This window comes from Lemur catta, chromosome 1, assembly GCF_020740605.2.
Source record: "Lemur catta isolate mLemCat1 chromosome 1, mLemCat1.pri, whole genome shotgun sequence".
Classification (NCBI taxonomy): domain Eukaryota; kingdom Metazoa; phylum Chordata; class Mammalia; order Primates; family Lemuridae; genus Lemur; species Lemur catta.
Genome location: NC_059128.1, coordinates 173581757 through 173608550, shown reverse-complemented (window position 1 = coordinate 173608550; position 26794 = coordinate 173581757). Strand labels below are relative to the sequence as shown.

Below are 26794 nucleotides of genomic sequence, written 5' to 3'. Positions count from 1 at the left end.
TCTACTGACTATATATGCCAAATGATCATTGGGTGCATGTATATATATACTTATGGTAGCATACTTGTGGTGTGAATGGTAAAACACACACAAAATTTACCATCTTAACCATTTGTTAGTGTAAGTTCGGTAGTGTTAAGTACATTCACACTGTTGTACAACCAATCTCCAGAACTCTTCATCTTGCAAAATTGAAATTCTATACTCATTAAACAACATCTTCTCATTTCCCCTCCCCCCAACCCTTGACAACCAATATCCTACTTTCTGTCTCTATATATCTGACTACTCTGGGTACCTCAAATAAGTGGAATCATGCAGTATTTGTCTTTTTATGACTACGTGTAATTTTAGTACATTTATTTATTCAATAAATATTTAGTGAACACCTACAACATACCTTGTAATTATAAAGTATGTATTTACATTAGAATATATTTTTACAAAAACTATATGGCTGCTTTTGGTTAAAGTATAATACAAAGAATAACCTCTGCAGCAGTTAAAAATATAAATAAAGAACACCCTAAAATGACCATAGCTTCTATTATTACATAGAAATGATAATTTAAATTATTGGCATATTGGAAAACAGATAAATGTGCTCTGTAAATTGATTCACACTTTCAAGAGATCAATATGACAGAGAACTATGGAAAATAAAAAGTATCAAATGGTACCTGTCCTTTAACCAGATTGTTTAACTTTGGAGTATGTACCTCAAAGAAATAACTCAGAAGAAAGAAAAAGGAATCTATATTGAAATGTTCCATTATTCATAATCATCACAAGTTGGAAACACCCAAAGGCCCATCAATAAAGACAACACACCAGAGTTTATTGTTAATACCAAGAAATCTATATATGTAATGTTCGTCATGCACTGATTACAGCTATGCATTTCTGTACACAGAAAAAGTTTGGCAAAGCCAGGCAAGGCAGTGTGTGCCTGTAGTCCCAGCTCCTTGGGAGACTGAGGTGGGAGGATTGCTTGAGCCCAGGAGTTTGAGGCTGTGGTGTGATAGAACAGCCACTTCACTCCAGCCTGGGTGACATAGCAAGACCTCTTTAAAAAAAAGTTTGGAAAGTGTTTCGCTGTCCATGAGGTGTTTTTTAGGTGCACTGTATATGTAATGATTTAGGAATATGACATTTTATAGATGATTTCTACATGGATGACAACAATGAAAAAAACATATATGATCCAAGTACTAATGAAGGAAGAAAATTGACCTGTACCAGGAAATTCTGGAAGTGACTCTGGTCTAACAGGCTGAGCATGAGTCAGCATGGCACTGCTGCTTTCGGAGAAGCTGGTATATAATTTGGGTGACCATATGTTCCGGTGTGCCCAGGACAGTCCTGGTTTACATCTGTTGTCCTGGCATCTTGTCCAGTTTTGCATTTGTCCAGACAAAAGGATCCTGTAGGCGCCTCTAAGGCCCAGGGTATAGTCTTACTCATCTTTGTATCCAAATTCAGGCACTCATCACAGAGTCTCCTTTGGTGCATGCTCAACAAAACTTTTGTTAAATAAACAACAGTAAAGTAAAGATGGTGACTAGATGTTTTCCATTCATTATGCAGCAAACATTTATTGAGTCATGCCCTGCAGTGAGTTCCAGGAATACCAAGACATATAAGGCCTGGCTCCTGCTCTTGAGGATTTGGAGACTGGTAGAGACAGAGGGGTCAGAAGGTTAATTCAATAAAGTAGAGTAAATGTCATAATGGAAGTGTGAAGCAAGGAGGTCCAAGGCGTGTGCTTGCTGGGCATATTCACGGGAGAGCCACGGCTGAGCTGAATCACGAGGGAAGAATCTGTCATACCTAGGCTGGGCGCGGTGGCTCACGCCTGTAATCCTAGCACTCTGGGAGGCCGAGGCGGGTGGATCACTCAAGGTCAGGAGTTCAAGACCAGCCTGAGCGAGATTCCATCTCTACTAAAAATAGAAATAAATTATCTGGACAGCTAAAAATATATATAGAAAAAATTAGCCGGGCATGGTGGCGCATGCCTGTAGTCCCAGCTACTGGGGAGGCTGAGGCAGTAGGATCGCTTAAGCCCAGGAGTGTGAGGTTGCTGTGAGCTAGGCTGACACCACGGCACTCACTCTAGCCAGGGCAACAAAGTGAGACTCTGTCTCATAAAAAAAAAAAAAAAAAAAAGGATCTGTCATACCTAGAAGGCTATGCAGGCAATGAGCATGTCCAAGAGATGGAGACAGGAAAAACGTGGGGTGTTCAGAGAACTGTAAGGAATTTGGCATTTCTGGAATATAGGATCTGCAGGCGACTATGGTGGGAGGGGGCTGGAGGGAGAGATGTAAATGAGATTGAGAAACTGTATGCCAAGGTGGCAAAATCTACTCCCAGTCTCCCCTTTCCCTTGCCTCTTTCTACTGTAGAGGCCAGATGACTAAAGGCACCACCTCCAGCCTCCTTTGCACATAGGGCAGTGATGTGAGCTTTATTTGAGAGGTGAGCAAGCTGAAAGTGCTGAAGGTTGGGAAAAAGGGAGTGAGCTTATTTGGAAATACATAAAAGGTACAAGATGGATTAAATAGATGGATAGAGAGTGGATAGGTGGACAGACATGTGATAAAACAAATCTGTGAGATATTCATGGTATACAAGGGAATATCGTTCTGCCACAAAAAGGAATGAAGCACTGATACATTCTACAACACGGATGACACTGATACATTCTACGACATGGAACTTGAAAACATTATGCTAAATAGAAGAAGCCAGTCACAAATGACCATATATTGTATGATTGCACTCCTACAAAAAGTCCAAAGTAGGCAATTCCACAGAGACAGAAAATAGATTAGTGGTTGCTTAGGGCTTGGGAGTGACTGCTAAAGGGTATGGGGTTTCTTTAGTGGGTGAAGAAAACGTTCTACAATTGATTGGGGTGATGTTCTCACATCTCTGTAAATATACTAAAACCCAGTACACTTTAAATGGGTGGATTTTATGGTATTTAAATTATACCTCAATAAAACTGTTTAATATGTCTATGGTAAACTCTAGGTAGTGGGTATTTCACAGGTGCTCGATGTGAAATTCTTTTGACTTTGCTTATAATAGAATGTGGAGGCAAGAAGGAGTGCAGGAGGGGGGATGTGATGCCGGCCTGGCTGCTGGCTCATCAGGCACAAGGGGCTTTTCTGGAAGGGGCCCAAGGAGGAGCCGCGGGACAGAGTAGGGGAGGGGAATCCAGCTGCCCAGTCCCTCCCATCTGCCATTTCCACTGGTCAAAGATTACCCAAAGAGCTGATTTGTCTGTATTGCCCGGTATGTCATCCAGACCACGAGCAGCTGCCCAGGGAATAAGGTTCCACACTCCACCGCATGATCTTTCATCCAGTTCTGCAACTCAGCCTAGCTGTGCTGCCGACAGGGAGGAAGGCGAGCAGTAGAGGAGTGTAGGAAGGTGGTGAGGTCTGTGGCCCAGTCCACCAACATTATGAATTTCTCAACGACGTACTTTGGTGTGGGGCTTTTTTCACCCATGGTACTGGCTACTGGCTGGCCCCTTAATCCAGAAACCAGTGGCTGTCTGTACTGGGAAATTTTCTCATAGTATTTCTTTGATCATTTTCTCCCTTCCATTTTGTCTCTTCTCATTTCTTGGAAATCCTGAATTTATCCTTTGTTTTTCTTATCTTTGGCTCCTATTTTCTACCTCTGTCTTTTATTTGTTTTGGGGGGGGGGGTGTGGGTGGAGGAAGAGTTCCTCTATTTTTTCTCTGACTTGTCTATTTTTTTTTTAAAGTATTTTGTTATGGGAAATTTCAAACATATACAGAAGAAGAGAGACTAGAGTAATAAACCCAACGTTGTCACCAGTACAGGGTCAATCTCATCTCATCCATGTTCCTGCCACTCCCCTGTCGTTGACTGTCCTAGCCATCACACCACTTGTTTTTCACTATGACTCTCCAAAAGGCCACTTAAAAACAAAATGAAACAAAGCAAAGCACTACAATACCATTATCTCATTGAAAAAATAACAATTATTTAATATAATCAAATATCTGGATGTTTATACTTCTCCAGTTGTCCTATAAACTTTTAAATCAGTTTGTTTAAATTTGGGTCAAATATGGTTCATACAAAGTGACTAATTGGTATGTTTCATAAATCCCTTTTACATGTTCCTCCTCTCTTTTTTTCTCCACCCTGGCAAGTTGTTGAAAAAAAAACACAAAACTGATGAAACTGTGGCATTTCCCTCAGTCAGATTTTGCTGACTGCCTCCCTGTGGTGTCATTTGACATAGTCTTCTGTTCTTTGCGTTTCCTGTAAATTGATGGCTAGACCTAGAGGCTTAATCTTTCCACTGAACTTTTCATTTTTGCCAATATGGTTTTATTAATATGTAATTAATATGCAATAATGTGGTAAGGTGTTAGGTATTCAGTACAACAAATTTTGATAATTGAATTCACCCACATAAATACCACTCAAACAAGATATAAAACATTTCCATCCACCCAGAGAGTCCTCTTATGTCCCTTTCTAATCAATTCTCCTCCCTACTTCTCAGGCAACCACTTTCTGATTTCTGTTACCATAGATTAGTTTTGTCTGTTCTTGCATTTCACATAAATGGAATTGTATGGTGGGGAATCTTTTGTGTCTGATTTATTTTAACATATTTTTGAGATTTGGCCATGTTGTTCTGCAAATGTATTTATGTATTTTTTATTTCCAAATGTCCTCATTGTTCTCTGAATGTTCCTTGCTTTATAGCATTTGTTCTTGTTTCATAGATGCCATATCTTTTCTTAAAATCTCAAAAGATATAATTATGGGTTTTAAAAAATGTTTTCTTCTACTCCCTGCATCGTTCTTATTTTCTACAAGTTTCTTTCTTCTGTTTATTTTGGTACTGTTTCATTTTGAAGGTTTTTTTTTTCAAATGACAAATGATCTTTGGCTATTTGTTCATATTTGAGAGTGAAACAGCACAATCTGACTAGAAGTCAGGCGGGAGCCCAGCGTGTCAACGGATGGGCTTCACCCTAGGGTGAGCCTGCCAAGTTGTTTCCCCGGGGGACCCCCCTGTGATTATCTGTCCACCTCTTCTGTTAGTCTGGTCAGTTTGCTCTGTGAGGGACCCTCCAACACCCCACCTGAGAGGTATCAGCCTGTGTGCCCTCATTCAGGGGACTGAGATGGGGAAGGAGCTGAGGTTCTCCCTGGACATACTATTTCGCTCCCACAACTCTCAGCTGGGCCTCATGTTCTTGGGTCCTGCTTCTCTCCGGTTCAACCTCTTCTTCTGAGGTGGGAGAGGCACGAAGAAAGACCATAAAAAACATCTGCATGAAGTTGAAACAGTGGTGATCAGTTAAGTTCTGCTCAGCAACATTTATTGTAAGTTTGCTCTTGTGTGGACCCTTCCAGTGAGCACTTTTCAAAGGTGAATGATATTAAGGATTAAAATCACTAACGAGGACACCGGATAAACCTACATTGCTCACAAGGTGTAGGGTGAAAGTGGACAATGTACCTTGTCGTGAACAATGGATTGTGAAACATATGTTGGGAGCAAAATTGGAAATCATAACGGAGACCATTATTGAGTGCTTATTACATGCTAAATATTTTCTTAAGTGCTTTATGTGAATGTCTCATTTAATGTTCATAATAACCTATGGGATAGTGGCTATTTTATCCCCCATTTTACAGATTAGAAAACTGAACCACAGAGAGGTTAAATCTTGCCCAGGGTCACCCACCTAAGATTCATCCACAGGTCTACACTTTTAGCCACTACATTATATTGTCTCTGTGGAAGGAGGTGAAGTGGCTTTTCCTTATGCTCCCCACGCCCGCAGGTTCCCTTCAGGCTTTCGTCCCTCCCTCTTAGAGTCCTCTTATTTCCTCTCCCCATGTGCCAATACTAAGTTCTTGCTCTTCGTCCATTTTTGCTTAAGATGCTTCCCTTCCCCTCATCCCAATGAATTCTCCATTCTGTGCCTGTCTCTCTGTTCATCAGACCGGCTGGGCCGCTCCACACAACAGAGGTTCTGCAGGGTGGGGACCAGACCCTAAGCCATGCTCTGGGACCACCTTTCTCCCATCCTCCAAAAATAAGTGAAGAATTGGCTCGCCATCATCACAGCTCTGTAGCCCCCTGGTGTAGAGGAAAACACGCGAGACAGCCAGCCAGCAGGGTAGCCTCAGATTCCTTCCGAATAATTTTCAGGACTAAATTCTCCTCTTGGTCCTAAAGACAGAAAATGTCTGCCATGGACTTTTGAAGGGCACCACCTCCCTGAAGAGCGGAGGTATTTCACCGAGGAGAATGGAATCAGAGGCGCACGCCAGACTCTAAGCACCCACATTCCATCGCAGCCTCCAGCTGAAAAAATTAATTGCCTGCCCTTTATGCCATTTGTCTTCTGCATGTGAACTGCCTCCTCAGAGTGGGGTGGGAGGAGACCGCGCCAAGCAGCATGGGGCAGGGTCCAGCCACGCTGACCTCTCACAGCTCAGTTTAACTCCTGCAGTCACAGAGGACCCTGCACCTCAGTCTCGGTGGCATCCGAAGAGTCTCTTTCAGTCCCTGTGACCAGAACTGCCATCAATCAACAGGGCTGTTGGGATCACCCAGATGTCCGCAGTAACAGACCTCTTAGTGCAGGTTTTTTTTCACGTGGTTTATCTTTTTTTTTTTTTTTTGGTTTGTTTTATTTTGCTTTTGGTTTTATAGTGCTCTTTGGCAGAACCACATAGGCAACACCTGGTCAGGCAAAACAAAGTGGAGCCAGCGTTGCAGGACATCAAGAATCAGCCAGCGCCGGGGTTTAGGAAGGCTGGCAGTGCCTGTGCTCCTCCCCCAACACCCCCACGGGCCAGCAAGAAGTTCATCTAGTACAGTAATCTCAAGAGGATTGCTTAGTCCCATCAGGGCCACCTGTCACCTACAGGTGTCCAGACTTTGGAAAGGTGGACACTCTAAGGTGGAATTAAGATCCCAAGCCTGTCGGCACCTGTCAGATACCCCCTGCAGTGCTCTTGCTGTTGGATGCTGGACCCTGCCGTTGTCACTCTCAGCCCTGGGCCCTGGGAGCTAAGTGGCAGGCCCAGGCTGGCCTGAGCAGTACCAGTGTGGCTCTGGACAACAGTAGACTGCGACCTTCGCAGTGCAAAGTACAGGGAGGGGTCTTTGATTGGGGCCCAGAGGGCACACAGTTCACGTCTTAATCCTTTTATATGCTCAGGAAAAAGTCTATGTGTGTGCACGCGCGTGTGTAGTGCGGGGCTGTCGAGGTCATGGGTTAAGCCTCCAGCGCCTGCTAAATTGGCAAACTTCAATTCCACCATTAAAAGAAATGTCCCTGTCGGCCCCCGGGTGGCTAGAGGCCGGCGGCAGAAGGAAGCAGCAAGGGAAGCTCTGCGATTCCCGGCGGCGGCCCAGCAAACTGGCAAGCGGAGCAAGAAACCGCCCGCGGATGCCTCTTCCCCCCAGCTCATCACAAACCAGATCCAGTCGACAGCACAATCCAAACAGAAGAGGGAATCAGAATGTACATCTTTTGTTTGCCGTGGCAGGAGAACTGTTGAGCAGAGGAAAAAAACAAGCTGAGCTTAGCGCTATCAGCTGTTTCCTGGGGCTCGCTCCTTCCTTCCTCCGAGGGGGGCCTGGCCGCTTTGTTCTCGTTCCCAGCTGCTCCTCTGCGCCTTTAAGCAGTGGCCTTTGCAGACCTCGGAGGAATGCGGCCCTGGGACCCCCGGGGACTCAGCTCCGAGGCTCCGCCCGCCCGCGTGCTCGGCGGGGGCCCAGCCTCAGGCGCGAGTGCGATCGCGCACCGAGGGCCCCGGCCTCACCCCCGGCCTGGCGCCCCGGCCTCGGGTCCCGGCCTCGCGCCGCCGCAATCTGCCGCCGCCTCCTGCGCGCCTCCCTGACACCCCAGCAAGGACACCCGTTTCAGAGAGCCCCCACGGGGGCTCCAAAGGAAGGGTCCCTGCTAGAATGCTTTTGGCTAGGATACAGTCTGGGGTGAAATACTCCCACATGACGTCAGTTTGCTGTGGTTTCAATCCCAGCTCTGCTAATTATTAGCTGGTCACCCCCAGCCAGTTACTCAACCTCTCTGAGCCTCAACAGTTCTTACCTTATGGGACTGTGATGAAGATGAAAGCGGCCTGGCACATGGAAGGCTTACTAGCACAACGGATGTCAGTGACTATTGTCACCATGCCTGGGTTCTGGTTGTCTTAGGCAGGACAGCGACGCGAGAAGAGAAGCTCAGAAGCCTTTAAGACTCCATCAGATTGAAAGACAGAGCCTGGCACGTTGTCAGAGATCAGTGGTTACGGTTCTTTGACTTGAGTGTGTTCTTCAGTGGTGTCATGTTCTGTGAATCTATCCAGCAGCAGGCTGAGGCACACTTTCCACCGTGCCTCTCAGGTGCTCAGAATAAACTACAAATGAAACCCCACATGGCTGTGAGGAAGCAAGACAACTGTGTGTGCCTGCTCGGCTCAGCCTCTAGGCAAGCTGCTCCCTTGCCCACTGCCCCTCAACTGGGGGCCTTGGGGTCCTGCTGGTTCCCTCTGCCTTGCAGGGAACAAAGCACAGCAGCAGAGGTCACCTGAGTGGCTATGGTACCTGTCAGGTGAAGCAGAAACACTCGCAACAGTGGGGATTGTGACTGAGGGTCTGGTGCTGGGCTTCTAGTGCAATCATTTCCTGAGTGCCTACCAAGTGGCTGACTCTCTGCGAGGCATTTATCTACCTTGTTTCTTAATCCTCTCATCAACCCTAAAGCAGGCGGTATTAACCAGGCTCAGAGAAGAGACCTGACTTGCCTGGGGTCATGTGCAGGTCTATGGCCAAGCTACGTGGCATGTCTGTGCCAATTAGGGAGAAGAAAACACTCAGAATGGCTTGGTCTGTGGAGCCAGCCAGCGCCCCACAGAGATGTCAGCCCTGTGTCCCGGAGTCTGGTGCCCCACGTGAGGGGTCAGCCTGTGCATCTCTACACAGCAGCCACAGTAAGTGGCAGAACCAGGATTGGAAAGCTCAAGATCCTTCTATCTCATTGACCCAGAAGACTGTACTTCATTAGCTGAATGTGATCTAAATGGATGCTCTGAACTTCTAACATGTGTCTATAACAATTAGGTGATGCAGCAACCTTTTGGTCCCTGGACCGTGTCATTTCACGTGACAGCCCACTCCTGCTGCACCCTGTAGGCCCCCCTGGCTCAATCTCTCCCTACTCCCACAACTCCACTAGACAATGTGCCTATCCACCCAGGACCCTGACCCCCTGCTTCACTCCTCTATTAAAAAAAAACAAACAAACTTTTTTAGAGATGGGGTCTTGCTTTGTTGCTTAGGCTGGGCTTGAACTTCTGGGCTCAAGTGATCCTCCTGCCTCAGCCTCCCTAGTAGCTAGGACTACAGGTATGTGCCACCTCGTCTGACCCACTCCCTATTTTTACCCTTACTCCAATACCCTTTTTCTGATTGTCCTTCCAAGGCTGATTTTGTCGCTTCCCTGTTTAGAAGCCTTCACTGGCTCCCCGGCAACCTTGGCGATGGATTCAAATGCACTTATCTAACTGCTAACTGCTCCAGTCCTCTAGGGCCTGGCATCTGCTAGACTTTCCATTTGCATCCTTTATCACCCCTGCCACCTTGTGACCCCACCTTCTAGGCACTGTAGAGCCACTCAGTTCTGTGACAGCGCCCCAGGCCCTTATGTATGCCAGGGTTTTTCCACTGTGACATTATGGACATTCTGTAACTTTGTCACTGGGGGCTTTATAAGATGTTTAGCAGCATCCCTGGCCTCTACCCACTAGATGCCAGTAGCACTTCCCTATTTATGATAACTAAAAATGTATCCAGACATTGCCAAGTATCCTCTGGAGATTTGGCAAAGTTGCCCTCAGTCGAGGCCCACTGAGCTATACGACCCATCTGCCTAGCCCACTCTCCTTCCTCTTCACCTGTCCAACTTCTACTTGCCTTTCAAGTCTGGACTTGGTTGTCATTTCCTCTTGGAAGCCCTTGCTGACCCTGTGACCTCAGGCCCCAGGTTGGGCTTGGTGTCCAACAACCCTGATCACCCTGTATTGTCACTGCCCATTTACTTGTCGATCTCTTGCCTCTCCTGGGGCTTCATGAAGGCAGGCATTTGTCTTTCTGGTTCCCTGTTGTGTACTTAGGGCCGAAGTCTGTGCCTGTGACACAACCGTACCTAATAAATTATCCTTCACATCCCCCTCTCCCTCAACCCCATATCCAAACCATCACTGAGGCCTATTCATTCTGAAATCTCTCCTAAATTCATCCACTGTGCTTGCTCTGTCTCCAAAACCCCCTCTGTGGTCCAAGCCCCATCACCTCTCACCTTGATTACAAATGACCACAATCTGCCTGAATCCCCTCTAATCTGTTCTCACTTCAGCTGGGGTAATCTTTTCAAAACAAAATTCTAAAAATGTTGTCCCCTTGGTTAAATCCTTTCAAAGGCTTTCAGGCTCTTAGGCAATAACCCAAAGTCCTTAATGCCAGGACTGCCACCTCTCTGTCTTCATTTGAACCATGTTCCCTCTTGCTATGTGCTTGCCACTTCCTGGCTTCTTTTCATTTCCCCCAAAGCCACTTGCCCTGGCTATTCCCATGGCCTGAAATGCTCTTCCCCAGCTGCAGTGGATACTGTGCTTCTTGGCCCCCATTTCCCCGCTGCTGGGACTAGACCAGCTTCCAGTGCCCTCAGACAAGACCTTGTGCTCAGAAGCATTTCTGTGCTGGGTTTAAATGCTATGCAGTGACTGTCTTGACATTTGTAATAATTTATCTTTGAATTTGTGTTTTTAAGTGAAAGCCAATGAGCCCATGGAGGCCTGGGGCCTGAGCTCATAGTCCCGCCTCTCGCCACCCCCTTGCCTCCCAGGGGTGGGCTCTTGGCTGTCTGCTCCCCCACCCCTAGCCCCGCCCCTGCCCAGCCACTGCTGCCTCCTGGGCTGGTGGGAGCCTGGACTTGGGTGCAGGGAGGGGTGGGGTCAGCAAGTGCTTCCTTAGGTCCAATTATGGGGTGGGGCCCTGGATGCCTGTGAGGGTCCCCACTCTCTCCTCTGAGTATCCCAGAGCCTGAGGGAGCGTGACATTCACAGATAAAAACTACCATGACTAGTTGAAAAATAGAGCATGGAAGGAGAAAGCTTTTTCCTGGTATTTGAATAGGGGCCCCCACATTTTCATTCTGCACTGAGCTTTGCAAATTATGCAGCTAGGCCTGGCTAGGGTGGTGAGCACCATGGCTCCCAGCTGCACCCTCCCTGGGAGCTGCCCTCTGCGGCAGGGGACTGCCTCCCAGGCTTCCGCCCGCTTTGCGCAGCTGCTCACAGGCTGGCTTCTGTAGGGATCCACAAGCCTGGCCCCCACCTCAATTTGGGACAACTCAGAAGGGCCATCCCGACTCCAGAGCTCCCCGAAGGACTGGCTGAGGTCTCAGTCCCACCTCTCTGAGGGTCAGCTTCTCCCTGCCCAGTCTTGCCTTCCTCATGGCACTGTCTTGTGAGAACGCTCCTGGGTAGAAAACAAACTCAGTTTCTCCCACTACACTCTCACAACACGCTTCTAACACCAGATGTGTGGGGCTTTTTCTCCACACATCAAGCAAGCAATAGATTCTGCAGCAGACACCAGCTGGGAGTCTTCTAATTCAAATCAGTTATGACACTGTCTACCCGGAGACAGCCTCAGGTCCCACAGGTTGAGGGCTCAGTCCCCCAGACTGCCCCCCACTTCAGACGCCAGTCGCAAGTCCAAGCCTCTGGAGCTTCTGACTGGCCAGCCGTGAGGCGGGGTTCCCAAAACCTCCTCCTTGGTTCAGTTTATTTGCTACAGCAGCTCACAGAACTCAGGGAAACACATATGCTCACCTATTTATTATAAAGGACATTTTAAAGGATACAAACAGCCAGATGAAGGGATACTTAGGGCCAGGTGGAAGGGTCTTAGCAGGAGCCTCCTTCCCCGTGGAGTGGGGTGTACCACCCTCCCTGCATGTGGGTGTGTTCTTGCTCACCTTCCAGAAAGCCTCCATGTGCTTGGCTACCTGGAAGGTGTCTGAACCCCGTCCTTTGGGTTTTTATTGAGGCTTCATCACTTGAGCATGATTCATTAAATCATTGGCTGCTGTTGATCAACTTAACCTTCAGCCCTTCTCCCCTCTTGAGGTTTGGGGGTGGGTTGAAAGTCCCAACTCTCTAATCCTGCCTTGGTTTTCCCGGTGACCTGTCCCCATCCTGACACTACCTAGGGGCTGCCAGCCATCAGTAACATTGAGTCAGAGGCTTCAAGGCAGGACGACGTAACTAAACATGTAACAAGCTTTGGGTCACTGTTCTAACTTCATTCCTGTTCCTGACAAAATAGCAAGTTTTAAAGGCTCATGTTGTGTAAAATCTGAAGGTAACTGGTCTCCGAATAGAACGTTGAATTTGAAAAGTCCCAACATGATCCCCCGCTGCCCAAAATTCCTATTCTATTTACCTGGAGTCTCTAAAAAATTATATAAATTAGTTTCATTGTGTGCATGTATTATAGATGCCAGCTGAGCACAGGCAGAAGTACTTATTACATTGTAAGGGAATGTAGACAGTGGCTGGGACCACATTTAATTATATTGTGCCCATGTGTGGGAGGCTGGCTCTGAAACATTAGTCACTGTCATTCCCTGTGTAGGTGGGGTGAGCATTTTCTGAAGTCTTCCTCTGTCAGAGGTTCAGCTAGGCTCGTGGTTGGTGTCCATATCAGACTAGACTGGACAGATATGCTAATGTCATCACATGCACTTATTCTGAGTTTTACTAAATGGAGAGCCTTTTATAGAATTAAAAACCATAGGCCATGTGCTGCCTTGTGCATGAGCTCAACAAGGTGGAGTCGAAACTGTAAGTGCTTTTGAATCTGAAGGACCTGGGTTTATATCACATCCTAGTAGTGTAACTTTGGGTAGGCAACTTAACCTAGGTCTCAATTTCCCTATTAGTAAAATGGGGCTAAAAATAGTTCCTAACTCACAGAGTCTTTTTGCAAAGGGTCTAGATTCCATCATCCCTTGATTAAAGAAAGAGTCAGAAAGTTTCTAAACTTTTCAAACCATTGAGGTAACACAAGTTATTAGAGACATCTGCTGTTTTTTGCCTATTCAGCATCCATTCCCTGTCTTTTGCATCTTGATTTTCCTTTGGAGAACACATTCCTCTGTTCTCAGTCTATGAGATTTAGTTGGGACAGACCCTCCTTCTGGCTCCTGGGACAGGCCGTGATCTAGTCCAGCCAGGGGAATGGGTTGTGGTTGGGCACGTGACCTGAGCTGTCCATTGCGAGGCTTTCCTGGGAATTGTGAAGAAGCTATTTGTAAAGAAGTGTTTTCTCTCCAGGTAGGATGGGCGTGGGGCTACTACAGGCGGCCCGTGCGGGGAGCACATGCCGAGGGGGAGGGCGGCACGGAGAGCCGTGCAGATGGGGGACGCTGCTCAGACACCTGGGTCAGATCTTAAGTAACCCACACAGCTTTGTCCCATGAGAACTCTGATAGTCCAGTGAATCACAGTAACTTATTCTATATGTTAATCTTTTGAGTTTAAAAGTCTTTTCCTCCAAATAATTCAAAGACTATCTCATAGACTCTTAAAGTGGTAGAGATTAAAAGACATCTTGAGGCCTGTCCCCTGGCAACCCAGGGAATCGGTGATTAAGCTGGACAACAACTCAGGTTCTTGGCCTCCCAGGCCGGTGCCCTGAAGCCCTCCATGCCTGTTTGCCCCAGTCTTTTCCAAGCCGAGGCAGAGCCACCCTGCTCTTTTCTTCCCCTGAAGTGCCTCCCCGATTCACTGCCCAGCTACCAGCTGGCAGGAGATCCCGGGGGGCAGAAGTCACCATGTTCTAGCAGGGGTTCTGTGCCCCCAGCCCTCCACTGAGGATAGCCACATTTTAAGAGAAGTAAAGATCTGGGTCTTGATGGAGCCCAGGTATGAGGCCAGGGGGCTGAGCTCTGGACACAGACTGTTCAGAGCCCGGGGCCCAACCTCAGGCCCATATTATCTCATGTGGTTCATTACGGTAGCTCTTTGCTGGTCCCCTTTTCTCCCCAACCCCAGTCTGTTTCCCCTTCAAGCCATCTTAAACAGTGTCGGAATCATCTTCCTAAAGCATCACTCTGGTCATAGCACTTTTCTATGCAAAAACCTTCAATGGCTCCCTACTGCCTATAGAGCAACATCCAAAGTGCTTCACCCAGTGTCCCTGAGCAGCATGGAAGGCCTGTACGAGGCTCAGCTCGTACCTAAGAAAGAGCTACCCACGTGGAAGAATCACGTCCAGAGTTCTAAATTCAATTACAGCCTCTGGTTCTATTATTCTGATCCTGGTGGGAAAGGAAAATATTATATTATCCCTCTAGCAATGTCCAGCACCTTGGTATCTTCTCCATTAATTTTGATGCTTTCGTACAAACAATCTTTTCTCTGGCTACCTTCCTTTAACTATTTGTATGAGTTTTCAACTGCTGTGTAACAAATTACCCCCAAACTTAGTTGCATAAGACAACATCCACTTATTAGCTCACAGTTCTATAGGTCAGAAGCTTGGGCACAGCAAGGCAGGGCTCTTTGGTCAGGGTCTCACAAAGCTGAAATCAAGAGGCTGAGCTGACCTGAAGCTCAAGTCCTCTTCCAAACTCATGTGCTGATGGCAGAATTCAGTTCACTGTGGTTGTAGGAAGGAGGTCCCTGCTTCTTCTCTGGCTGTCAGTCAGAGGTAGCTCTCAGCTCCTAGAGACCACCTACATTCCTTGCCTCACTGTCCCCTCCATCTTCAAAGCCAGTAGTGGTGCACTATTGTATGTTAAATTTCTGACTTCTGCTGACCTCGACAACCATATTGAAAGGGCTTGTGTGATTAGGTCAGGCCCACCTAGATAATTTCTCTTTTGATTAACTCAAAGTCAACTGACTAGTAACCTTATTTACATCTTCAAAATCCCTTCTGCCCTATAATGTAACATAATCACGGGAGTGATATTTCATAATATTCACAGGCCCTGCCTATGCTCAAGGAGAGGGGATTATACAAAGGCAAGGATGCCGGGAGAGAGTCACCTTAGAATTCTGTCTACTTCACCATTGTAACAATTATTTTCCAGTTTAATATCTGTGTGAGTAAAGAAGCTGAATCAGATTTCCTAATCCTCATCAATATTTTTTTTTCCCAGGGGCTGGTATGCCAGATGCTGTCAGCTCACCCAACACCTAATCTTATTCCTCTTATCTCCTAACATCTCCTAAAACAGAGGCCAGAAAATGAAATACTCTATTTCTCAGTTCCTTTGCTGCTAGAGGTGAACATGTGACATAGTCCTGGTTAATGGGCTGTAAGCAGAAGTCTGTGGATATTTTTCCTTTCTCTGCTTTTCTCTTTCCTGGAATGCAGGCTTAATGTGTGGAGTTGCAACAGCCATCTTGTGACAAGGAGGAAAAGGCCAAGAGATTTTCACAGAGATCTTGTTCTTGAAATTGTTGAACTGCCAAATTCATACCAGAATCTGGTATCTATTATATGTAGCAGAAAGCAATCCCAATTTATACAAGACGATGAGTTGCTGAATGAGAAGAAACTAGCCAAATTGCCAAAGTCATGATGCCTTAACTTTTCTGGAGGAATAGCACAGAGTCAATACAGTTATCAACCTCCATAATCAGGGTGATTTTTTCCTTCTCACCTTCTTTTCTAGTCCATTTTCTGTTGTTTATAATAGTATATCTAAAACTGGGTGTTTTATAAGGAAAGGAATTTTTTTTCTTACAGTTATGGAGACTGAGAAACCCCAAGCGGAGGGGTTGCATCTGGTGAGGGCCTTCTTGCTGGTGAGGACTCTCTGAAGCGTCCCAAGGCTGCACAAGGTATCACATGGTGAGGGGGCTGAATGTGCTAACACGCTCCTCTTCTTATAAAGTCACCAATTCCTTTGCCCACTTTTTTAATGGGGTCATTTGATTCTTTCTTGATGATTTTCCTAAATTGTATATAGTTTCTAGTTATCAGCCCTTTATCGGATATGTAGCATGTGAATGTTTTCTCCCATTCTTGTAGGTTGCCTTTTTGCTCTAATGATAGTTTCCTTGGCTGTGCAGAAGCTCTTTAATTTGATCAGGTCCTATTTATTTATTTCTGTTGTTGGTGTGATTGCTTTTGGGGTCTTCTTCATAAATTCTTTCCTTAGGCCAATGTCTATCAGAGTTTTTCCAACATTTTCTTTTAGAATTATTATATTATGGTTTCATGCCTTAGGTTTAAGTCTGTTATCCATTGTGAGTTGTGAGAGGTGCGGATCCTGTTTCAATCTTCTACATGTGACTATCTAATTTTCCCAGCACCATTTATTGAATAGGGTTTCTTTTCCCCAGTGTATGCTTTTGTCTGCTTTCTCAAAGATCAGATGGCTATATGAGGATGGTTTTATATCCGGGTTCTCAGTCCTGTGCCATTGGTCTATGTCTCTATTCTTGTGCCAGTATCATGCTTTTTTGGTTACTATAGCCTTTTAGTATAGCTTGAAGTCTGGTAAATTGATGCTTCCCAATTTGTTCTTTTTGCTTAAGAAACTTTTCAAAAGAAGATAGACTAATGGACAAAAAAACATATGAAAAAATGCTCAACATCTCTAATCATCAGGGGAATGCAAATCAAAACCACAATGAGATATCATTTAACTCCAGTGAGAATGGCTTTTATCAAAAAGTGGCAAAACAACAAACGTTGGCATGGATGTGGAGAGATAGGAACACTCATGCACTGCTGGTGGGACTGAAAACTAGTGCAACCTCTATGGAAAGTAATATGGAGATATCTCCAAGAACTAAAAGTAGAACTACCATTTGATCCAGCAATCTTAGTACTGGATTACCCAAAGGAAAAAAAGACATTCCATAAAAAAGACATCTGCACTAGAATGTTTATAGCACACAATTCACAATTGTACAGATGTAGAAACAACCCAAGTGCCCATCAATCCATGAATGGATTAATAAAAGGTGGTATACGTATACCATGGAGTACTACTCAGCCATAAAAAATGGTGAACTAGCACCTCTGGTATTATCCTGGGTGGAGCTGGAGCCCATTCTACTAACGAAGTATCACAAGAATGGAAAAACAAGCACCACATGTACTCACCATAATTGATCAAAACTTATGTGCACATATGGAAGTAACATTCATTGGGTGTCGGCAGGTGGGAGAGGGGAGGAGGCGATGGATAAATTCACACCTAACAGGTCCAGTGCTCACTGTCTGGGGAATGGGCACGCTTGCAGCTTTGACTCCAGTGGTGCAAAGGCAATTTATGTAACCAAAGTGTTTGTACCCCATAATACTGTGAAATAAAAAAAAATCTGCATTTTATTGCTGAAGAAATAGATATTCAAAGAGGTTGTATAGATTGCCCGAGGTGACAGGTCTCTTAAATAGTTTATCTGGGATTTGAACTCAGATCTGACTCTGGAGCCCATTTCTACTAGATCATGATTCCTTCCGTTTTATTGAGATACAGGCAAAAAATATATTATGCATTGGAATATTTATCTAATGCATCTCCTTCAAGTATTATAGTAGTGCACGCACACACACACATAATTTAAAAAAATACAGCCACGCCCGTGATGACCCATTAGCCCAATAATCTAACCCATTCCCAACACACGAAATTTGGGGTTCACATTCAAACCATAGCACCTTCTCTCTAATGTTCACAGTAATTTTTTTATATACTATCTTGACATCACAACTGAATGTTTGTGGTTACAGAAGTCTGTGAACATGTCATTTTCCATTTCTTCTGTGAAATGTGAATACAATGACCTTAAAATCCACTTGGGGGCCCAATTATATGTGGGGGAGCTGCAATAAATAGGAACCTAAGGGAGTTACTTAGCTATGTAGAGGGGTAAGCAGTGAAGAAGGGAGCTTTTCTTTCTGCTCTCTTGCTTAATGGCTTCCAATCTTGCTCTCTATCTCCTTCTGCCCGTTCCTGGTGGTCTCCTGGGCTTCAGGGGCAGGCCTGGGGATGGAGACATGAAACTCCTCGGATGGGGCAAGTGGTCTAAACCCTGAAGTTTGGTCTCATGGGCACAGAGGAATGCCGAGGTAAAAGAGCCAAAGGTCTCTAAGCAATAAATGCCTCCACTGAGTGCATTTGTTATAGTGGACAATATGGGGAGGCACAGAAAGTTTCTTGCAGGTTCCAAAAAGCTGGAGCATGGCATGCAGAAGCCTCTGGAGGAACTGTCCAAGAAAATTCTCTTGGTCCAGGAACAGAGCCAGAGGAAGGCTGAGAAGGGAGACTGGAAAGTGACAACGCTGTGTGTATCCCCTAAGCCTCCAGAGAGGTGGAGATACATCAACAGTTCGCACAATGTGTGTATATGGGAGACACAGAAGGAACATTTCTCCTCTGCATAATGGACAATACTAATGCAAAGCCAGGAAGTAATGTGTTTCAGTTTTTTTGAGCATAGGCAGACATGAATTCACGACATTCTGTTTCCATAGAAAGGTCCCAAGGAGGCAAACTGCCGCTCCCCCAGCTGTCCCTCCTTCCCGCCCACTTAGGAGACTGTGTTGCTTAAGTTCGTCCTCAGGTTCTCCTCCAGGGTTCACCTTTCCTTCCTGTAGAACCAGCACCTTCTCTGCTGGCTCTTGCCTCAGCATCTAAACTTGCTCCCTCCTCCCCACCTGGAGGAGAAACGCTGTTCTCCTCCTGCTTTTCCTCTGGGGACCAGCTTCCCTTCTTCCCTCCTTCCCTAGCCTCACTCTCTACTCCAGATCAAGCCAACCACCACAGTCTGAGTTTAGACCTCACCAGCCCTTGAGAGTTGCTCTTACTGAGGACACCGTGCTTTCCTAATTGCTACATCCCAGTGCTGCATAACATCTTCGCAGCACTCACGCTGCTGCCCACTCTCTCCTCCCTGAAGTCCTCTTCTCCTTGGGCTCCTATGGCAGAGGCTGCTAGTTACCTGCTCAATATCCAGACTTCTTCCTTGCTAATTAGAACCCCCTCCTTTTCCTCACCCCCAAAGCATGTGATTTATCAGTTCCCTCTGCAGCTAGGGGGTGGCCGGATAAGAATTCTAGCTAATGAGATCTAAGTGGAAGCTGTTGGTTGGGCATGAAGGAAAGCTCCTTAAAGGGGAGCACACTCAGCTACCGCATGCATGCCCATTTACTCCCGATCCTTCCTTCTTTTTCCTGCCTGGAACATGGTCCTGATGGCTGGGGCTAGAGCAGCCATCTTGCAACATATGGAAAAGGATTAAACTATAGAGATGTGGATCCCACCATCCTGCAGTTGCTGAACTAATGCCAACAACTGCTTATTTCCACACCTTGTTACTAAGAAAAATAAATTCCTCTCCTGTTTAATCCATTGTTATCTGGGTTTTCTATGATGTGCAACTGAAATCCATCCCTAACTGATACAGTTCCCATGACTATACCACTCCTGCCTCTCCTTCTACTTCTTAAACCTCTTCAGGGCCCCTCTTCTTCTATATACCCCACATATTGGTATTTTTTAGTTTCTGTCCCTGGTCCTCTTCCTCGACTCTTTCTCAAGTGACTCAGCTATGCCTTCTGCTTCCCAAGCCATGATGACTCCAAACCCCTCTGTCTGCCCAGTGAACATCTCTGCCTGCCTCTTCTACAGGAGCCTCATAGACAGTATGGTTACAGTTATGCTTGCCAGGTTTCCAACCATTATGTTCTTCCTCTAGTCTCTGGAGCTAGAGACCCTCACCTTCCTCACCTTCCCTCACCCCCATACCTAGCTGGCCTCCAAATCCCATTAGATTTCTTTCCAGGAGCTCCAGTTTGCTCCCACTTCTTCAATCCCCCTGTCCTGTACAGACTCCTACCATCTCTTGCCTGGGCCACTACATTTGCCTCCTAACTAGCTTCCCAGCCTCCCACCTACCTTCCAAATTGTTGCTGGACTGGTCTTTTTAAGATGCAAATCTAATCATGCCATTCCCCTTCAATAGCTCCTGGGCCCCCACCAGAAGGCATTCCAGAACTCCACCTGTGCATGAGCTGAGCCCTACATAGCTTGTCCATGTCCCTTCCATTATGGCCTCATAAAATCACCAGTGGTTTCCCAAACTTGCCAGGATTTTCCTCATTTCTTTGTCTCATTCTTTGTGCATTGTAAGCCGAAAACTGTACAAAAATAAAGTTTTAAGAGAACATTTAAGATGGTCTGGGCACTTGTCTTCCTGGGGAATCTCCCATCTTTGTGCAGAGAAACTCAGTGGTAAAGACATATTAGAATTCCAAAGATCTTTGTATTGTTCATTTAACATAATTGCTCAATTATAATCCCCCTTTTAACCAAAGAATTTTCAGCAAGTTGCTTGGATCCAAATAGACACCAGTTACCTTTGTTTTCTTCTATATATTTTCATTTAAAATTTCACCTTCATCCAATGTAAAACATCCTTCATTCTACACTCAACAGGAAAGGAGATATTTTACTTTTAATGTGCTAGGTGTTAGGGGATCCTTCTTTTTCTTATCCTATTAAAGTTTACCTTCTAGGATCACAGAATTTTAGGGTCCAGCTCCCTCATTTTCAAGAAGAGGAAACCAAGGCTCTGTTGGCTCAGGAACACAGCGCCATGGAGGTGGTTATTGGTGGAACACACTTAGACCCTGACTGTGGATTCAGCTGTCTCCATCTCACCATGAAGGCACAGACCACCCCCATCTCACAAAGAAGGCTCCCCTACCCTGTCTGCCGGGAGAAGAGAGCAAAGTAGTCCCCAGACAGCCATTTAGGCTAATCCCCTCACACTATTCCACTTAAGGCAAGATGACAACATAAGGGATTTGGGAAAAGGAAAATCAGGAGAATTAAGTCCAAGGCTCTGTTTGCCCCAGGAACAGAACAGCCCTGTCCCCTCCTTTCTGACTCTGTGCCCTGCACTTGGGGCAAGTGGAGAGCCACTCACCCTCTGGGTGACGGGCTTGCCATCCTGGATCTGCACGGCCAGCCCCAGGTCGGAGAGCCTGCAGTTGCCGAGGTCATCCAGAAGCACGTTCTCAGGCTTCATGTCCCGGTAGACAATGCCAAGGGCATGGAGGTGCAGCACGCCGCAGGCCATCTGGGCTGCGTAGAAGACCACCCGGCTCATGGCCAGGCCCCGCGTGCCCACGCTGTAGATGTGGAACTTGAGGTCTCCGCCATTCATCAGGCTCATGACCAGGCAGAGATGGGACTTGCTCTCAAAGGCGTAGGCCAGAGAGACGATAAAAGGGCTGCTCACCATCTCCAAGATTTCCTTTTCCAAGAGAGCCATTTTCTCGCCATTTTTTTTCTTCAGTCGCTTCTTGTCTAGTTTCTTACAGGCATACATCTTACCAGTGTTTTTCACCTGGACGGCACATACCTTGAAGGAGAGAAAGAGACAGAAGTAGATGGGCCTGTAGAGGGGTGGGAGAGGGGAGGCTAAAGGAGGAGGGGGCAGAAATCAGCCAAGGTGAAAAGAGGGCAGGCTTCTGAGAAAGGAGAAGCTGTAAGTAAGGAGGGTTCTCAAGAAAGAGCGAGGACTACGATGAGATACCACTTCACCCCCCCTAGGTTGGCCATAATAAAAAAATCTGGGAAAATAACAAATGTTGGCAAGGATGTGGAGAAACTGGAATCCTCCTACATTGCTGGTGGGAATGTAAAATGTGGAAAAGAGTTTGGTGGCTTCTCGAAAAGTTAAACATAGAATCACCATATGACCCAGCAATTCTACTCCTAGGCATGTACCCGAGAGAAATGAAAACAATTATTTAAACAAATACTTGTACATAAATGTTCATAGCAGCACTATGCATAATACCCAAAAGGTGGAAACAGCCTGTGTCCATCAACAGATGAGTAAACAAAATGTAGTATAGCCACACAGTAGAATATTATGCAGCCATAAAAGGGAATGAAGTACTGATACATGCTATAATATGAGAGAACCTCCATAACATTATGCTGAGTGAAAGAAGCTAGACACAAAAGGTCATGTTGTACGAAACATTCAGAATAGGCAAATCCATACAGACAGAAAAAAGACTCGTGGTTGCCAGACCTGGAGGAGGGGGGATAAGGAGGGACTGTTAGTGGGCATAGGGGTGATGAAATGTCTTGGATCCAGACAGAGGTGATGGTTACACAACATTGCAAATGTGCAAAATGCCACTGAATTATACATGTTTAAGCGGTTAATGGTTAGTTTTATGTTATGTATTTTACCTAAAAAATTTTTTATTACTTAAAGAAAGAACTGGGCAAAGCAGTGGTACAAAACAGGTTCTCAACTTTACTTCAAGATGAATGTTTTCTTAGATCTCCATTTTTCTCAAATTACCTCCATTACCCCAAGTGAGGAGAAAAGGAGATCTTCCATCACATGTTGTTACCTTTCTCCAAAGCGTCCAGGGTCGTCGGCATGTTCCTGATGTAAACCCCATGAAAGATTCTTGGCCAAGTCCACATTTTGCTTGTCTCTCTTAGGCCACTTGTTTTATTTGCCATGGTGACCAGAAGGAAGGGAGGAGGGGAGAGTGGACTAGGAATTCTCCACACGTGGCACTAAAATTAGTTCTAAGTAAGCTCCCTTGAGATTAAAAAAAAAGGCAACATAACCCCATTTTATGCTCCATGTTTCACTTTCCAGCCTGGTTATTCAGACACTTACCTCCCCAAAACCACCTTTCCCCAGCACTCGGAACTCAGTGAAGTAATTGTCTGACACTGGCTGCATCTCAAAGAGTTTCCACTGCAGAAACTTGTCATAGAAGGGGCTGGCCAGGAAGTCCCTGAAGGGCTGCTCCTGCAAGAAGGCCATGGCTTCGGCCTTGGCCAGCTCCACCACGGCCACTCGCTCTTCCTTGGTGGTGGCTGCTTGGGCCCTGGTGGCCAGAGCCGGGCTGAGGAAGGGGTGCGGGTGCTCCGGGGCAGGGCTGTGCGCACACGCGGCCCCCAGCCCCTGCAGCGCGCTGTCCTTGGTGGGCCCCTCCTCAGCGAGCTCCCAGCTCTGCACCTCCTCCAGGAAGGCCACAGCCTCTTGGTACGTGGGCACCGTGGCGAGGAAGTCACGGAAGAGGCGGCGGCCGATGGGCTGCTGCTCGCACAGGCTGTGGAAGTGCGGGGACAGCCCGCGGCGGAGCTCGGCGCAGCACTGCGGCCCGGGCAGCGCCAGGCTCCGGCGCCGCCGCTGCAGCTCCTTGCTGTCGCTGTCCGAGGCCTTCCGGGCCTGCAGGTAGGCCGTGTTGGCGATCAGGTTGTCCAGGGCCCCCATGTCCACCATGGCTGAGCTCAGGGCGCGCTCCCAGGGAGAGCCACGGAGGGATGGAGGGCTGCGGCCGGCCTGGTCTGGCGGCCAGAGGGCTGGCTTTCTGTCTGAGGTTCAATCACTAACAGGGGATTTACAGGGAGTCTTCTAGTCTGCGGCTGGGAGCGGCGGAGGGTCCGGAAAGAGGTTTCTCTCGTAAGAAGCTTTGGCTGGCTATGTATAGCCGGCCAGGGACGGGCACCTGCCAGGTCACGCTCCCACCCGCACCAGCGAATGGGACACCTGCCCGGGTCCACCTCCCCCACTCGGCCCTGTCGTCGCGGGCCTTTCTCCACACACACCTGTTCCCTGAATATTCAGCTATGCCAGTGTTCAAAAGGCATAATAATAAGTTGTCATCTTATTTGTGGCTGACAGCAGTATTTTAAACTGTTTCTAATTGTACATGTTTCCTGCCAGGCTCAAGCTATACAAATGCCTAGGAATAAAGGTCAGGAAAAGGGGCTGTGAGAAGTTGGAGAGGTTTCCTCCTTGCGTCTAGTAGCCTGACACAAAGGGCAGGTGACAGAGGGAGTGCTCTGAACTCTGGGTCCTGAGAGGAGCTCCCCGAGGCCCGGGAGTGGCTCTGCCATGCCAGCGGCTCGCTGACCCGCCTGCAGCAATCCTCTAGCTGTGCCCTTCCTGGCTCTGAGTCATCTGTGACCAGAAGTACCTTGGGTTTAAAAGGGAGAAAGGGGTCATCTCAACCCAAAACATACCATGAAGTGAAATAAGTAGAAAAAGCCATATGCCTGAAACAGAGAGATGAAGGGAGTCAGCCTGGAGTCTGGGCTCTGAATGAGACTAGAATTTTCCATGACCCCAAAGACAGAAAGCACGCCACCCCACAGCATGCGGTCGGAACTCTTCCAAGGCACAATCTAATGAGGGATCCCTGAATGCCAAGGAGCCTTCACGTTGAGACCAAGAGCAGTGAAGTTGCAGGCGTGACCCCTTGATGTCTTTGCTCACTCTCCTCACAAAGCAGAGAAGCTTCCCTCTGTGGAGGACACCCAGAGCTGTCACAGATCACGACTTCACCAAGACAGAAATTGATTTAGACAGAGATCAGGCTAAGAACCTCTGCTCCAAAAATAACAACTTGTGTCCTACAGGGAAAGAATACTCAGGCTTTTTCTTCACAAAGCAAGGCTAAGGCAGCTTAAAAACAAAGTCATTCAGTATTATGCCAGAGTGTTTAAAAGAAAAAAGAGAGAGAGAGAGAGAGAGAGGGTGAGAGAGAGAGAGAGAGAAGGGAAAGGAGGGGGGAAGAGCTAGTCAGTCTTTTTCCAAACAAACAAGCTCTAGTGCACACTTTGTCAAAACATCGCCATGACCGCCTCGGTCTGCCTGTCAGAGCTCCGACCATTCCCCCAGAACAGAGACACACGTGGCCTCACGCTACCGAGAATTATGTAATGAACTCGTGGGTGCCCTTTGGCTTTGCACTGCTGCGCTGTGAACGATCACCTCCATCGCAGAGACGGGCGATCTGCACGGGTGACCACTGCTCGCAATCGTGCCATCTGCTCGGAAACAGGAAGTGTTGGTACTTTCTTGTTCTTGATATCCTGGTCCACATTTCTGAGTAGTTAAAAATCAGTCCAAGAATTTCTTCGGATGAGGAATTGCCTTTTCCTGCGCTTCTTATGAATGTAGTGGCAATTGAACAGGGTAGAACTTGGAGAAAATGGTGGAATTGTCATCACCTTATCACTGGAGAAAAATGCTTTCCCTGATAAATTGCATGCTATGAACTGTTTGCTTCCACTCACACTTTCTTTCATCTCTGAGCAGCCACTTAACCCACTGCTGTCCAATAGAAATATGTGAAGCCATACATGTAATTTAAATGTTTCTAGTAACCACATTAAAATGATAAAAGAAACAGGGGAAATTAACTTTAATAATTTTATTTTAGTTAGCTCAACATATCTAAAATATTATTTCAACACGTAATTGATACGAAAGTTGCTAAAGGGGTATTTTACATGCTTTCTGGTGTCCCAAGTCTTCAGAATCTGATTTGTATTTTACATTTACAACATATCTCAATTCCAGCTAGCCGCATTTCACATGCTAAGCGGTCACTTGTAGCTACTAATTAGACAACACAGAACTAGCCTTTATTTATGCAACTTCGTCATTCACAAAATAGAGGAAGTTTTTTTTATCATTTGTTTTCTAATAAGTAATACCATAGACCATCTGGGTAAAAATGTCACTCTCTTATTAATTAAAAATTATCTGACAGAATTATGAGAACAGAATTTAAATAATATTTGACAAAAAATTAGAAGTAATAAAGTGACAATATGATGTCTACTGGCAATTTTAAACAGAATAAACTGTTATTTTTAAAGTTTTACCCACCTGACAATATAGAGAGGTCTATTTCAAACATGATACTTTATGCGATTGCTAACAATAGGATCTGGAGCTTTTCTCAAGGAAACAGCAATTGTAGGTCCAATTAAAGAACAGCACTGAATCTTTGCCTTAGAAGTGGAGCCAAGTGCTGGGCATAGCGATGTAGAAGATGGGTTCCTGTGTCTAATATGCACCCAGTATAGAGCAGCTACTCTGGGTTTGCACGTGACCTTGGAAAGCTGTGGTGGTCCATGGAGCTGGAAGACATGGAGATCAGATTCATTAAATGACATGCAAGATTTCTGACAAAAAACTATTGCAACTAAATGACTTACTATATTCTACCATAAAAAGAAGACTAAACTCTGTCATATGAAAAGAGGAGATATTTCATTTTGAATGAAAAATCATAACTTTTATGATAGTAGAAAGCAACTAAAATATTTTAGCAATTTTTATGACCAATTTTGGAACCCAGAGAAAAGAAAAAAACAATGCCCTCTGCCTAGGTCTTTCATTACCTTTTGTATCATTTACAGCCGCAGTCCCCAACCTTTTTGGCACCAGGGATCAGTTTCATAGAAGACAGTTTTTCCACAGACCAGCACCAGGCCTCGGCCCAGGGGGTTGGGGACTGCAGATTGAAAGCATTATTTATGGTATGCGTGTTCGTCATTGTAAAATGCTCTAATGTCATACAACACTTGAAACACAAAGAACATAAAAAAGGTTTTAGGTTAATGGTTAGCAGTAAGGTATGCTTGGTTTGCTTTTCTTTCTAAAGATTTTTAATGTTGAAAATGTATCCTAAGGTTAACTGTTCAAGGAAAATAGTAAACAGTAAAGTTAGGTTCCCGGTAAGAATGTGACCATCCTTTAAAATGTGCAATTCTCTTCATGGTTCAACAGGACATCTATTTGAGGATCAAGAATTATGAAGCAATATAATGTGATATTATATGGTCTCAGAAACAAATAGAAGATTATTTTGAGCAGTTGAAGTTCT

At 46.0% G+C, this 26794-nt stretch overlaps 1 protein-coding gene across 1 annotated transcript in view; it reads right to left on the bottom strand.

Moving 5' to 3' along the window:
• GRK7 (G protein-coupled receptor kinase 7) overlaps positions 1 to 23555 on the bottom strand; it is a 33307-nt gene extending 9752 nt beyond the window's left edge. The window contains exons 1-2 of the mRNA XM_045539363.1: positions 22783 to 23555; positions 21055 to 21492 (exon numbers count right to left, since the gene is read on the bottom strand). Of these exons, the coding sequence (XP_045395319.1) occupies positions 21055 to 21492; positions 22783 to 23394 (1050 nt within the window). The 5' untranslated portion in view covers positions 23395 to 23555. The remainder of the gene's footprint in view (positions 1 to 21054; positions 21493 to 22782) is intronic.
• Positions 23556 to 26794: the final 3239 nt, after the last annotated feature.